The 15,228-nt window shown below is 43.0% G+C and overlaps 1 protein-coding gene across 3 annotated transcripts in view; it reads left to right on the forward strand.

Annotated features, from left to right (window-relative positions):
* Positions 1 to 15,228, forward strand: part of CGNL1 (cingulin like 1) — a 144,068-nt gene that overhangs the window by 40,111 nt on the left and 88,729 nt on the right. For 2 of the 3 annotated variants that reach the window (XM_074366188.1, XM_074366190.1), the window contains exons 2-4: positions 10,619 to 12,220; positions 13,001 to 13,095; positions 14,596 to 14,701. In XM_074366188.1, the coding sequence (XP_074222289.1) occupies positions 10,634 to 12,220; positions 13,001 to 13,095; positions 14,596 to 14,701 (1,788 nt within the window). In that variant the 5' untranslated portion in view covers positions 10,619 to 10,633. The remainder of the gene's footprint in view (positions 1 to 10,618; positions 12,221 to 13,000; positions 13,096 to 14,595; positions 14,702 to 15,228) is intronic. The other variant, XM_074366189.1, reaches the window with a different exon arrangement.

Here is a 15,228-nt window from a genome sequence, read left to right on the forward strand (position 1 = left end):
TCCTTCCCTGGGAGCTCCAACTGGCTGTTCTCTCTACCTGGTACTCAAGTGACTTGCACAGCTCTCTTCCCCGCTGTCAAATCAAATCCTCCTTCTCAGAGAGGCCCACTGTGTCCCAGGACGACCTTCACCACCACCACCTTGCTTTCTCCTCATCCTGCTCTGTTTTCTTCATGGCACTTGTCACCGTCCCTTGCTTGTGACACCGCCACCCCACCGTGCAGTGTAGGTTAGGTCTGCAGGTGCCTCGCATGGCCACGGACTCTCAGTTAGGAATTCGTTAGTGATGTAGCAAAACATTAGTGTCAGCATATCCTGAGTGAGCTGGATGACCACTTGTCACTACCACTTGTTCTGGTGCTGTCTTTATAATGGTTGGGGTGTCAGGGTATATTATAGTGTTTTAGTTATGGTGAGCTCTTGGGAGAGATCTGCGTTGGGCTGGACACATGAGTGAGGCCACCATACCATGTGAAGAGCCTGTGGTTTCATGCTGCCTGCACCAGGGAAGGCGTCTGCCCTGTAGTGGTGGCGGTCTCCCTGTTCACCCAAGGTATGGTGATTTAGTTGCAGCAAAATTGACATTACCCTGCATATTAAATTCATGTTAAGTTGAAATTTTTTGGTTTTTAAAATTGTGTTTGGATTTAAGGTACAGATTTGTTTTGGTTTTGTGGTATCATAAAAACTATAACAGTTGTGTATTTGTACATGAAGTGAACACAAAGGATCTTTGGAAATTTTTTTTTTCTTTAAAGGCGTCTGTACATTATTTAAGCATGTGAAAGACGAAAATAGGAGTTAATCAGTATTAAAGACTCAGCTGAGGACAGGGACACCTAGGAGTAGGTCTTAGCTTTTCACAAGCACTTTGAGAAGTTATTTTTAACAAAACAAAGATAGTATATGCTCTGAGTGGGCCATAAAATTTTAGCTTGCTTTCAAGAGAGAAATTTTAAATTAGCTATATGCATAAGAATATACACACTGACACTCTAAAAGGTTAAAATATGTAATACTTTTGTTCACATAACTGGAACTTCAATTTCTGATCACTGATGCAGTTTCTGACTATTGAAAAACATCATGAACTGTGGAATTCCCTTACTGGAGACATCTGAATCAAATAAAGATATTTAAATATGAAAAAAGATAATGGAGTTGATGGCTTTTACCCACCACTACCAGGGCCTGCATTAGGAAGGTAAGCGCAGGAGCTCCCAACTCTAACTCCCCCCTAGGCCTTTCTCTGTCTCTTGGAGACCAGAGAGGAAGGGACTCTGCACTTGAGAATTGGGGCCCAGGAAGGGCACAGATTTGTGCTTTAAGGAGAAGCGGATGGTTGTCCCCCATGTATTTCATTTGAATATGTGTGTTTGTTTATATCCTGTTCACTTGTGCCTTAGTCCCTCTGGGGTGTGCTGATAAAACACCACAGACTGGGCGGTGTGTAAACAACAGAAATACATTTCTCACGGTTCCAGGGGCTGGGGATTCTGTGATCAGGGTGCTAGCACGTGGTAGGTGGGTGACACCCTCTTCCTGGTTCGCAGCCAGTGCCCTCTTGCTGTGTCCTCACATGGTGGAAGGGACCAGGGATCTCTTGTGTGGGGAGTGTGTGTGTGTGTGTGTGTGTGTGTGTGTGTGTGTGTGTCTGTCTTTTTTATAAGAGCACTGGTCCCATTCGTAAGGGCTCCATCCTCGTGACCTAAACATTTTCCCAAAGGCCCCACCTCCTAATAGCATCATTCTGCGGGTGGTGGTGGTTAGGATTTCAGCATGTGAATTTTGGGAGGACAAACCTTCAGACCATAGCAACGACTTGCAGATATAACCTGAGGCTCTCATACTCTGAAATTGCGGAGACTAGGGCAGAAGGCGAAGGGGGACAGTGGGGGGGGTGCTTTAGGAGAGGAGAAGGGGGCCAAGGACCCCCCAAAATATTCGGAATACCTAAAAGGACAGTCAGCTCTTCAGTTACCGGAGTCTCTGGTGAGACCACGATGCATCATGGTTGGGGTGGCTTTGGGGTCTGGGAGAGTGCCCCTTCCCCCGCTGCCCTCCCAGGAGAATTCTGGGGAGGAAGGTTGCACTGGGGAACCAAAGCCCTGGTGTCATCGGGTTTGGGATAATAACTATCTTAAACAACAGACAACGTGGACTGAGACGTGGGAATCTGCTAGGTTTCTCATTTAGAAAGTTGATTTTAATTTTTGTTTTTAATGTTTTGGGTGGCTACACAGTGTTATCTTCTGTTTGTTTTTAACAGTCATACTCAGCGATAGTTGGTGGGTTTCTGTGGACAATTCCAGATGCCTGTCAATTGTAGCGTAGTCTTTCTGGGTCCCATGCAAATAACTGACCGCTATGTTTATGATGTTGGTTGGTCTGTGAATTGATGCCCACAGGGAGGTGGGAAGGCGGCGCGCCACGGACCCTTCCCTGGTGACTCTATACTTTGTAGTCATTTGGCGAAGTTTACTCAGGATGCCGTCTGTCCTTCAGTCTTTTCCCTGATGAGGACAAAGTCGGACAGATTTCCCTGGTTTGATCTTGTTTTGAGTGACCAAGAAGAGATGCTTTGCAGATGGCGTAACATGTCTTCCAGGGGAGGATACTTAGCTTTGGAATTCACTTGCAGAAATCCTCTGTAAGGAGGTTCCAGGAGCGGGGGCTTGTTACAGCTGGCATTGCTGGAATTCCACAGAGTTCCTTTCCTCCTCTTAGGCGATCCTTGATAACCCCAGCACCTATTTTTTACTTTGGGACACACACATCTTGTGAACGCGGCAACTGGAGGTGGGACGAAAAGCCACAGTGATGCTGACAATCAGAGTCTAGTGGTGTAAACAGTGATACATGCTCTGGGCGGAGGTAGTGGGCATACTAGAAGGATGGGCATGGGATTTGTTATGAAAACCCTTGACTTTTTAAAATTGTTCACATTTTAAAAGGGGGATTCAGTGCTATGTGCATGGTACCTGGTTTATTAGTCCATCCATTCATTTACTTATTCTGCACCTGCTACACGCAGGACCCTGTCCTGGCCGCCGGGAGCAGAGAGGAGTCATCTCCTCTGAGGAGTGACACATATGCTGAGATTTGATAGACCAGGGGCTGCTCTGCTGGCATGACAGTGGAATGGAACCTGGTGATGTGGTTTGGTCTGCAGGCATCCAGTGCCCATGTCAGAAGAACTACCAGATACTGTGGGAGACAGAAAAATGAAAACATGGTCTCTGCTCAAGAAGGAGCTGAGGTTTTAGGGACAGATGGTCTCAGTGTAAGTCCCAGCACTGCCCCCAACCTGGGTGTGAGATGCTGGGGGCAAGTACTGCCCCTGGGAGCTTACACATCTCTAATGGGGAGAAAATAGAGTCCCTCATAAGTGGGCTGCAGGGATCTGACCAGACGAGATGGTGTAAAGCAGGCACCTGGCACTTGCCTGGCACCGTGGAGGGATGATGTGCATGCCTGACTCAGAAATGATTGAAAAAAACTTGAAATGGAGCTTCGGAGGTAAAACCCATCTACAAAAAAGCTGCTCCTGGAGAGCCTTGCTGGGCTGTGTAGAGCTGACGAGGCTCTGGGATGTCGGAGGACTCAAACTGCTGGAGGGGGTGAGCCTAGAAGAAAGACAGCATCTTCGTAGCTGAAGGGAGATAGTTTTTTTACTGAGGGGAAAAATGGAAAGCAAAGGTTATAAAAGTAGTGTGAGGCTAAAAGCATCTCTTGGCCAGATACCTGCAAAATGTTCCCTTCCTCTTGGTGGCTGGCTAGAATTGTATTCAGGTAAGTCATGTGAACCCTGGCATAAGGTGTGCACTGAGTTTAAAGAGCTCTTCAGTCCTCGGAGTTGACTAGAATGTAATGAGTGACAAGACTGAGAAGTGGGAGAAGACTCCCCTGGGTTTTGGGGGGCGATTTATTCCTTGGACGTTTGGCTTTGGTGTAGGTAGGTTTAGATGAGTTTCAAAACATGTCAAGGGTGGCAAACTGGCTTATATTGTGTCTACACTGATCCACGGTGGCTACACTGCCTGTGGGGGCGTGGTGTTGAGGAGGATTCTGAAGCTAGATTTGGGTTGAGAGAGAAAAGGCAGTTTCCATATGTTTTGAACTCAGGCTTCACATGGGAAACTGTAGCACAAATGTCATGAATCTGTCAGGCCTGGTTAAGAGCTTTCCTGTGGACCCGTCAACATAAAGACATTCGTTGATTCAGTCAACAACTATTTATTATTTATTTCCACTCTGGACACAGCACTGTACTTGAGATTCTCAGCCCTCTGGTTTCTTAATTAGTTAATAAATTATTTCAGGATGCTGGTGGTTAATGCTGTTTGGTTAACCACTGGGGTTTTTAGCCAGTGCCTCAGAAGTATTTAAAAACATTTGGTGATCAAAGTCAGCTTTCTTGTGGCCATAAATGCCACGTTGAATGTTTTCATTTATTATTTCCTACTTCATTTAGCATACAGTCTATGATTTAATTTCCCCAGGCACCTTATGAAGTCATCATTAATGATCTGACTTCAGAGATAGGAAAACACTCAGAGACATTAAAGAACTTGTTCAGAGCCGGGGTTTGACCCGAGTCCAGTGTTAGATGTGTTTCTTACCCCTGCACCTGGGTGTTCTCTCTAGTACTTGTTTCAGAATTGCAGACTTCTGCATCTTAGCTCTGCATTGGTGGGAGAACTTTTAGAAATCATTTCAGGTTCAAGAGGTGAAAAAGGGCGAATAACATTTCTGAAACATTTTTTGGACATGAATTCTGTATTTTTTAAAGAGACATGTGTAATATAAAACATCAATCACTGAATTTTAAAATTAAAGTTGGAAATATAAGAACACCATAAATGAAGTGGTAATATAAATGCTAACCTGTTAAGGAAAGAAGAGGGGCTTCAAATCCAACAAAAGGAGGCGGATACAGACACCATCCACAAGGACGGGTCGTCATGTTTATTTAAAGAGATTCAAACCGTACTGAACTGTGTAAAGTAGGCAGCAACTCTGGTGTCATTTTCAAACCTCACAAAGTTTATTTTTGAAATTGTTTTCCCAGAGAATCCTGAAGGCCTGTGTGTGAGACATTTCCTTTGAAATCTTAAAAGTTTGGCCAGTTTCCTTTTTTTTTTTCTTTCTACAGAATGGGTGGATGGATAGATGGGGTAGATAGATAGGAAGAAAGAGAGAAAGAAGGAAATAGAAAATAGAGCTTAATTTAGGTAAGCCTGCCTGTTTAGGAATATACTGAAAAACCAGCAACCATTTTGCTAATCTTGGATATTCTGTGCTCTCATTTTTCACTTTTATGTAGCTGAGGGTCTAATGTGGATATTTGCACACACAATTCATGTCTTCCTGCTACTCCTACAAGCAAGTCCTTTAGGCATGAACATCTTAACTTGTGTGTTAACTTGTGGTGTTTCACCAGACGGGCGGTGGCTTCCCTCTGAATGAGACGGTCACTGAGCCCCACTCAGGGGAAATTACTTTTTGGTTTGTGGCTCACTTCTTATTTCCTGGAATCAAGCTCAAGACTGCACTGAGGCTCACTAGCTCCCCATCCCTGCTTTAGATGCTCTTTTAAGTGACTTGTATGATCAGATAGAAGTATTCATTCCAAGCAAACGTACACACACACAGATCCTGCCCCATGCCACGTGCTATGCTGGGTACTTGGGCCTGGCTGGTGGTGGCTGCTGTCCTAGGGAGGGAGGGCAAACCATGTGGGAAGGTTTCTCACTGGCTGCATATCCGCAGTGGTCAGGAAGGCCTCTGGAATGGCTGGTCAGTATACTTCCAGGGCTTGGAGGTACCACTGGGAATTAGGGTGGTGAGGCGGGAGGTGTGGCCCGGCACTGGGGCTAATCTCTGGGCTCAGCTGATAACATGTGATGGCCCAGTGAGGGGAAATGTTGCTATCTGGCATACGTTCGTAGTTCTTCCAAGTGCCAAGCTCTTTGTTCTTACTCACAAACACACTCATTGATCTTGCTAACTAAAGCAATTATCAGCATTTAACGGTCTTTCCTCAAAGCATTATTTCCACTCCAAAGCATCACTTTTATTTGCCAAGTGCCACAGTGTTTCATCCTGGGAATTGGTCAGCATTTGCTGCCAAATTATGTAAGCCCTTGGTTAGGCTTAGTCCCCGACTGCACAAGTGTGCCTGTGGAGCGCGGTAGGTTGTCATGTGGCCTGGTGGCTGAAGACAGAGACCAGCTGTCCTTAAATCCATTCACTAATTCAGTGGTTACATCGTGGTTGGGAAGGAAATCCATGTTGGCTTATGACACCAGTGCCCAGCTGAGAAATGTCACTCTGTGAAAATACTGGATTGAGGTCTGTTGTTAAGGAATGTAAATTGTGGATATCTCATGAAATTCACATAGGCGGATTAATTTGCTAACAGGGAGCTAAGAATGTAATAAACCAAGGTGGCCTTACTCAAAGATTGAAATGTAATTAGTGTTGACTGTATGTACTAGCAGCAACTAATAAAAGGACTATAAAATCCTAGAAAAGAATTTTATTAATAGATAATAGAAATATTTTCATAAAAATTCAGAGTCAGCATAAAGGGGATTATGGGTGAATAAAATGATCTCATTTAGTAAATACTATTTTAAAAAAGTATCACAGTGAATAAATTTGTACAGAAACTCTTCTGTTAAAAAATATTTGTTATAAACTTTAGTGAGTACGAACAACACTGGAGATCCAGAATAAAACGTGCTGGTGCTACTCAGAATTGAGGGATTGAGATGCACCTGGACATTTTGGTCTTGGCCTTGGCGCGTTGTTCTGTCTGAGGCGTGTTTGCTGTTCTTGTTCTCAGATTGAAGGGGTTTTACAAATATTACTAGTCTCATCTAGCTAGATAAACTAGATATCTCCTTTACAAAATCTCACTCAGAAAATAGCAAAGGAAGAGAAATTAAGCCTCCAAAGACAAAGAATGACATTAGAGACTTATGGAGGAGAGTCTGACACAGACGGAGGAAGGATAGTTATCGGGGTGATAACATGCTTCAGCCCAAGTGGCCGACAGTGTAGATGTGAGGTGGTTTGCCTGCAGAGCGGCGAAGAGGCTCGGAAGGGGAAGGCACCAGTTACTGTGGGGGGCCGGGTGAGGGACCAGTGTCTAGGGAGTTATTTAAGTGCCATGCGGACTGGAGCAGTTAGACCTCCAGACTCTACGCTGGGCCTTGGATCCCTGGCACCCACCTGCCCCTGTCCTCTTCCTCACCCCCACAGTAGACTGGAGGTCTCTTCCTCGAGGGTGCTGAACTGGTATAGTATTGGAAGCCGGTGTGGATGACTAAAAGTGGGAATTGAATTGAGTTCTAGCTGGGACCTCCATGTTCTCCCCCTGCCCTGTCCCGTAGGCCAGCAGCCAGGCCTGTGCAGCCCCAGTAATGGATTGCAGGGTTCTTTTCTTGGGAAATCAAACAACTTCAGGGAGAAAAATATGCCCATAGATACTGAAATATGCGAGTCCCTCAGTGGAAAGCTTGGCACCCCCCCCCCCCGACATTCCCTGAAGCTCACCAGCTAATAACTCTTCTCCATAAATACAGAGCCTCCAATCTACTTTTACTACTTTCCTTTTAAATAAGATCAGGCAGCCCAAGATCTGAGTCACATTAGAAAGGCTTTTAACATGAAAGATAGGGACTGAAACAAAGCAGAAAAGAGAAACCTTGCAGAGGATGGAGATGCTGCAGACAGCAGAGAAAATTTATTTTTTGAAAAAAATAATGGTAAAGAGAGAGAAAAGCTCTTTTCATATCTAAAATGAAAATAGCACCTAAGAAGGAGAAACGGAGAAGAGTAAAGAAATAATGGAAATTACAAATTAAATACTTGAGTTAAAAAAAGTTGAAGATGTATCTCTCAAAAAGTAGAACAAAAAAGATGGAGTTGAGAAGTAAATGAGAAAAGAAACAGGAAAAATTGAAATTTGATCTGAAGGGTTCAGCATTACTAATATATTAGATGCAGACACCAAGAGCGAAATAAAATGGTTCTCTAAACATTATCACAGAAATAACACAAGAACATTTAATAGAACTAAAGTGAATTTCCAAATTGAAGGAATATATTTAAATGCTCATATTTTATAAAACTGGCCACTTTAATACAATCCTCACTAGGGAAAATCATTGTGAAATTTCACAACATTGAGCACAAAGTAAAAGTCCTAAAAACTAAGAGGAAAATAAACAAGCCGGGCACAGAAGAAAGGGTATCGTAACAGCACCAGAATTTGTAATAGCATCCCTGGAAACCAGAAGATAATGGAGCTAATACTTTAAAATCTGAGGGAAAATTATTTCAAACCTAGATTCTAAATCCAGCTAGACTATCATTCAAAAGTAAGCATAGAATAAAGACATTTTTCAAAATACAAGGACTCAACATTTTTTCTCCCTTGGACCTTTTCTTCAAAAGTTACTGGAAGTGTGTTCCATCAGACCAATTGGGGAAACTAAGGAGGAAGGCAGGAAACTTGGGAAACAAAATAACACAGTAGGAAGAGAGCGACCGGACCCTAAAGTAAGGGGGTTGGAAGTTTGCACAAGGGAGGTCACCGGGGGGAACAAATCACCAAATTATTTAATATCTTGATCATCTGGAAGTTAATACTGGGAAGCGTCCAACAGACGTGATGTAGCTGATGAAGAAATTTAAGGATAGGTACATAGAAGACAAGTAAAAATAGCAAGTATTACCTCTAGAAAAGTTAAAGCTTTGGAAGAAAGGATAGATGACCAGTGTCTACAATTTGGCTCTTTAATGACCAATATTTATAGAATCATAATAATGTAAACACAGTTGGCTCCTGTTTTATTATTGGGAAGCTGGCAGAATGAGGAATTCACCTGTATGTGTGGGTCACCTACCATATGAAAAAAAATAAATGACTGCATTGCAGCTAAGTGTATTACTTAGTGACATGGAGGTAAGCACTCTTGTATAAACAGCTACATTTGCAGTTGGTTTCCTCTGAGGAATGTGATCCAGACTGGAAAGGGGAGCTGGAGAGTACAGGTTTTCATTCTATCTTGTTTAACTTTGATAAAAAATTAAATTATTTTAAAATGTTATACAGTTCTGGTATATGTGATGCTGGATCAGCTGTCTTATAATCATAAAGTCTAATCATAAAGTCTAATACATACTAAAGGTAAATGAGTGGAAAAAATAGAAGAGGTGTTCTTCAAAAATATCCTGGCATCCATTCCAGCTCTGGACTTTCTACCTCTGGGTGAAAAATCTCCTCTGAAGTTGCTATTTTGGGAATATAATTTTTGGAATATAATTAAAGAATGAAAATAAACAAATGAAGCATGCAAGTCAAGAAATTGGAAACATAACCGAATAAAGGAAAGCAGAAGGAAATGATAATGATGAAACTAGAACTCAATAAATTGGAAAATGAAAAAAGAGGAAATGATAACTCTAAGAACTAGTTCTCTAGGGGAACAACAATTTTAAAGGGTATATAGATGTATATTTTACCTGCATAATTAAGAAGTGAAGAAAGTACAAATAAAACTAAATAATGAGAAATGGAGAGGAGAGGGAATGCAAAACTCTGCAAATAAATTCAAAAATGTGGATGAAGTAGATGCTTTTCTTGGACAGTATGCTACCAGATGGACTCCAGAATAGAAAGAAAACTCAAAAAGGCCACTAACAGGGAAAGAAATGAGACAGCTGTTTTCTGTGACCAGTTGTTTCTGCGTTTCCATGGCTGGCAGAGTCTTTCAGAGTGACAGAGGTGAATTTCTGGTGAGAACCTCAATGAGGGCTGGGTCTCCTGCCTGGTGATCGGAGAGCAGTCTCTGACAGGGGTGGCCACACACCAGAAAGGTGGAGGCAGTGGTTCTTGGCATTCGGACCCATCACAAGGTAAAGAGCCCAGAGTCTACAGTTTTTTTTAAATAACATTCTTCAGATCCTTATGTTACTTGGACTTTTTGGATTAAAAAAAGTTAGAAAATTATTTTTTATCATTTATACTCATTGTTGGTCTCACATACAGCTGATTCCTTAAAGTAAAAATGTTTTAAACAGTACAGCCAAATAAATGATGATAAAGATTTCAAAGCAAGGTTGTGCATAAAGAAAAGGACTGTTTTGACAGGAAAATTAGGAGTATAAAAAAAAAGAAAAATGGTGAGCTTCAGAACGCCTTAGCTCTTAATTATTTTCATGGAAAAGTACCCTGGTCTCAGATGCTGGTAACTGGAACATCCGATTGGTTAAAAATAAATAGCATAAAGTGTGAGGAAACCAGCTAAGGAAAAAAAAAGGTAACCAGCACAGCCCGTCAGCTAGAAACAATAATTAAGCTCTGCCAGGTCATCTCACCAGCCATCCACCCTAAGGCCGGAGTTCAAGCCCAGTGTTGACAAACACCGCGGTCACGTGTGCCCACGGGCATCCAGAAAGGCCTGCTGGGACAAGCATTTGGTTCTGTAGTGTCCTTGGTGTTTCAAGTGTTTTGTTTTCCTTGAACTTTGAAGTTTTCCCGCATCATTTAAACAGGTGTAATTCTAACTTAATGTCCTCTTTTTACTCCATCTTTCTCTGGTAGCGTGCACAGTGAACCATGGAGCTGTATTTCGAGGAATATCAGCATGTGCAGCAGGAGTACGGTGTCCATCTGAGACTCGCAAGTGACGAAACCAAAAAATCCAGGAATTCCCAGCCTTCTAAGGCAGGCTCCTACGGTGTCAGTATTCGGGTACAGGGGATTGATGGTCACCCCTACATAGTTCTCAATAATACAGAGCGGTGTCTGGCAGGTCCATCTTTTTCTGAAAACGGGCCATCATTTCCACCTCCAGTGATGAATACCCCGCCTCTCCATTCCAGCAACGGGTCTGTGCTAGAGGAGAACAGTGCAGAAGAACTGGAGCTCCCAGAAAACCCATATGCCCAACCCAGCCCAGTAAGAAACCTGAAACAAGCCCCTCTCTTTGAGGGCAAGAATGGAGTTCTAGAACGCAAAGCAGAGCCAATGAAGCCATCTCCCGTGCTGAACTTTCAGAAGCATCCAGAGCTTTTACAGCCCTACGATCCCGAAAAGAATGAGTTAAACTTACAAAATCACCAGGCTCCTGAGAGTAATTGGCTAAAAACGTTAACAGAAGACGGTACCAACAATAAAAAGGCCTGGATTTACTCACCCAAACCTAGTCATTCCCAGCCTACCAGCCCTCCTTTGGAAGACGGGGCGAAATCCAGCACGACGGCCATTCGACTATGCAGCTCCGTTATCATTGACGACCCCAAAAAGCAGACGTCCGTGTGCGTGAATGTTCAGAGCTGCAGTAAGGAAGGGCTGGCAGAGGACGCCCTTTCCCCTAGTGGGAGACCCCTACCTGCCCTCAGCCTGCACGCCCACCCCGAAGCCAAGAAAATCAGGCCCGATGTACTTCCCTTCCGGCGCCAGGACTCAGCTGGACCCGTCCTGGACGGAGCTCGGTCTCGGAGATCCTCCTCGTCGTCCACCACGCCCACTTCAGCCAACTCTTTGTACAGATTTTTACTCGACGACCAAGAATGTGCCATCCACGCCGAAAACGTGAACCGTCATGAAAACAGAAGATACATCCCCTTCTTGCCTGGAACTGGGCGGGATATTGATACGGGATCGATTCCTGGCGTGGATCAGTTAATTGAAAAATTTGACCAGAAACCTGGGCTGCAGAGAAGAGGCAGGTCCGGGAAGCGAAACAGAATCAACCCCGAAGACAGGAAGAGGTCTCGAAGCGTGGATAGTGCCTTTCCTTTCGGTCTCCAGGGGAACTCGGAGTACCTGAATGAGTTTAGCAGGAACCTGGGCAAGTCCAGCGAGCACCTGCTGCGGCCGTCACAGGTGTGCCCGCAGAGGGCGCAGGTGCAGGAGCACCGCGGGAGGCAGGGCGCGGGCCGCGCCTTCGCCAGGCTGCAGGGAGCCCAGCCCAGGCCGCCGCAGCCCCCGCAGAACAAAGATGGGGAAGTTCCGGAAAACAGAGGTGGTCCGGAAAATCCGACTGTGCGCCCATCTTCCCTCCCAGCACAGGCTAAGGAGGAGGAAATCAAAACGGCCACCGCTACGTTGATGCTACAGAATCGGGCACCAGCAACTTCCCCTGATTCTGGTACCAAGCGGATTTATGTGAAGACATTTACTTCCACCTCCAATACTCAGGTAATACTGGTGGGAGTCTTTTTGTTCCTTCTAAATGATCTACATCCTGGCTGTAGGAATACATATCCTCCATCCTGAATCAGTAATTGCACCATATATATATATATATATATATAATTTTTTTTAAAGAGTTTTCCCGTAGATTATGATCTACTGACAGTCGTTTGGTTTTCTGAATTAATTCAACTACTGCTGGATTCCTGTTCTTGTTCTTGTCTGTAAAGTAACTTGTCAAACCCTTAAGAAGGCTTGATTTTTCTTTTCATGTATGTGTAAAATCTGTATGCAGAGTTTGTTTCGAAAAACAAGAGACTCCATGCTTCGGTTTGTTTAGATATGTTTATTTTCCTCTTGATACAGAGTGACTGGGTTAATTTCTGTCCTGAGAAATTAGGTTAATCCTCATTCAGGTTTATCCTGAAGTGATGGAATTCATTTAAGTGGTACATTTAGTGTTTTGGTATTTACAATAAAAAAAAATGATAATGATAAAAATGATAATAAGGTTGGTAAGTGCCTATCACTATTTGTTATGTATTATGAGATTGCACCAACGTGAAGGCAGGTACTATTTACAGGCCAGAACATAGGTGAGGAAAAGTTAAGTAACATGCCCAAGGTTACAGTTCTCCTAAGTGGTAGAACCAGTTGTAATGAACATCCTTACCTGAGGGATCGTTTTTGGAAAGTAGGAATGTGTTTGGAAGTTTCTGCTCTGGGGTTTTTGTCTTCTTCCTGGAAACATCATCTGGTGATCTAATAACAGACATTGTGTTCCAGGCCACGCCGGATCTGTTAAAGGGCCAGCAAGAGCTCACTCAACAAACCAATGAGGAGACGGCCAAGCAGATACTTTACAATTACCTCAAAGAAGGGTTAGTGATTTTCCTTAAAGGAGCAAAGTATTGTCCTTTCTGGTGGGCCTCTTAATTTTTTTCTGAGACCTTGTGTTTGCCCTCCCGTCCTGCCCTGTGTGAGCCATTTGCGGGTTAGGACTCAATTGCCAGAGTTTTCACAACAGCTTTTACGTCTTCGATGGAGGGGCTGATGAGCAGAGGGAGGGAGGGGAGAGAAGAACGTCATACTTTAAAAGTTAAAAATGAATCTGTTTTAAAAATGACTCTTAACTGTTTCAGAAACAAATTCAAAGATAGGGAAGAATGTCTACTATGCAGTTTTGAATTCAGTCTGCTATCACCTTGAGTTCGTCTTGATGCACATGGGGGTAATCAGTCGTCCCTCATTGAAGTTGCAAATAGAAACACCTCCTCCCCTCCCCAGAGTTGACTTTGGCTGGGAGCCCCGGCTTCCATTATTTTTAAAGCATGTATGAGTCATTGAAAATCAGTGCTTTCCACTTACTTATCTGGAAGGCTGAGTTTAAATAATCTGGTTTTCAGTCCATGCTTAGATACCAACTAAGCTGGAATTCTAGGCCAGGAATTTGATGTTTCTGTTTCAATTCTCTCATTAGATATGATTAAAAAGAAAAAAATCTTTGTACTCTAACGTGACTGAAAGTCACTTGGCAGATACTTGGTATTAAAACACTTCATAGTTTTGTGTTGTGTCTTACAATTTTCTGTCAGTAATACAGAGCTGATAGAACAGTTCAAAATATAAGATAGAGGCTCTTTTGAGGAAACAAAAAGGAAATAGATTCTTCAAGCTAAGAACTAGTTATTAGTATCTTTCTGTGAAGGGTTTTACTATGTTAAGATGAAGGCAGAAGAACTTTTAACATTTAAAATTCTCCCTCTACATTCTTTTATATTTTTGGTCCATGATTTATTGAGAGACTGGTGAGACACACTTCAGTGGGAGGTATGTATTTAAGGAAACTTAAATTTCCTAAGTGCCAGGTATGTGTGATAGAGTGGTAGCCGTTAATGGAGCTTGATCTGACCATCACCTGTGACAGTCTAGACAAAGGGTTACCATGTTGACAACCTTGGCTTGGGGGATTTATTGTTTCCAACATAGACTAAAACAAGTTAAGATCACTGGATCATCCCTTGTGTGACACTCGTCCAAGAAAAATTCCTTATTGGAGTGAATCTAAGTCGTTTGAATCAAGCAAGCAACAAATGACTAATTTTCACCAGATGTCTTCTCCACGCTTATTTAGAATGTTGTTGTGTCTCTGTCGCATGTTTGGAAATGGGAACCCCTCTCACAAATCAAATGGTAACACAGAACAATTTATTGGGAGAAAAATACACCATCCATCCTACTCTCCTCTCACTAGTTGTGTCCACAGCCTTAATTAATTCATGTCTCTTATAATTTATTTTCTTAAAGGGCTTGCTGTTTGTGTTCTAAGACCAATGGTTGTGCCTTCCCTGTTTTATTTTTTTCTGTTGCCTCTTTTCTAGAAGCACCGATAATGATGATGCTACTAAGAGGAAAGTCAACCTGGTCTTCGAGAAAATCCAGACTTTGAAGTCTCGAGCAGCCGGGAGCACACAAGGAAATAATCAAGTGAGTCGCAGCTTTGTGTTTTGTAGCAGGCATTTCACACAAAACGTGGCAAACAGATTGCTTTCTTCAGTCTGTATGTTTGGTCACAGCAATTAAGGGGGAGTTTCCCTGAGTAGTGAGCAGAACCGATGATGGAAGAGCACGTTTTACATATTACTAATTTGCACCCTGCCTTTTTTTCCAGAAAGGTTTTAATAAGTTTTATTTTAAAAAAACTCTCTAAAATAGAATGGGATGAGACAAGTAGGTGGTGAAATTTAGAAAGGCAAAAGAATAGGAGGAGTGAAATGAAGCAACGGTGGGGAACCCGAGCATAATCATAGGCAGATTCGGAAGGTAAGTGTGAACGGGCTTGGACCCAAGCTCTCAAACTTCACAGAGTAAGAAATTAGAGAGTCAGAGAGGAGCATACAAAGAGAGGCTGGTGGAGCCGACCAGCATGGGCGGAACGGAAAGGAAGGAGTGGCGTGGTGCCAAGTTCTTTTTAAAAAAAAAAAAAACTGCCTGCTTAATGTTTTATGCTGAAT

This window comes from Camelus bactrianus, chromosome 6 (assembly GCF_048773025.1).
Source record: "Camelus bactrianus isolate YW-2024 breed Bactrian camel chromosome 6, ASM4877302v1, whole genome shotgun sequence".
Classification (NCBI taxonomy): Eukaryota; Metazoa; Chordata; class Mammalia; order Artiodactyla; family Camelidae; genus Camelus; species Camelus bactrianus.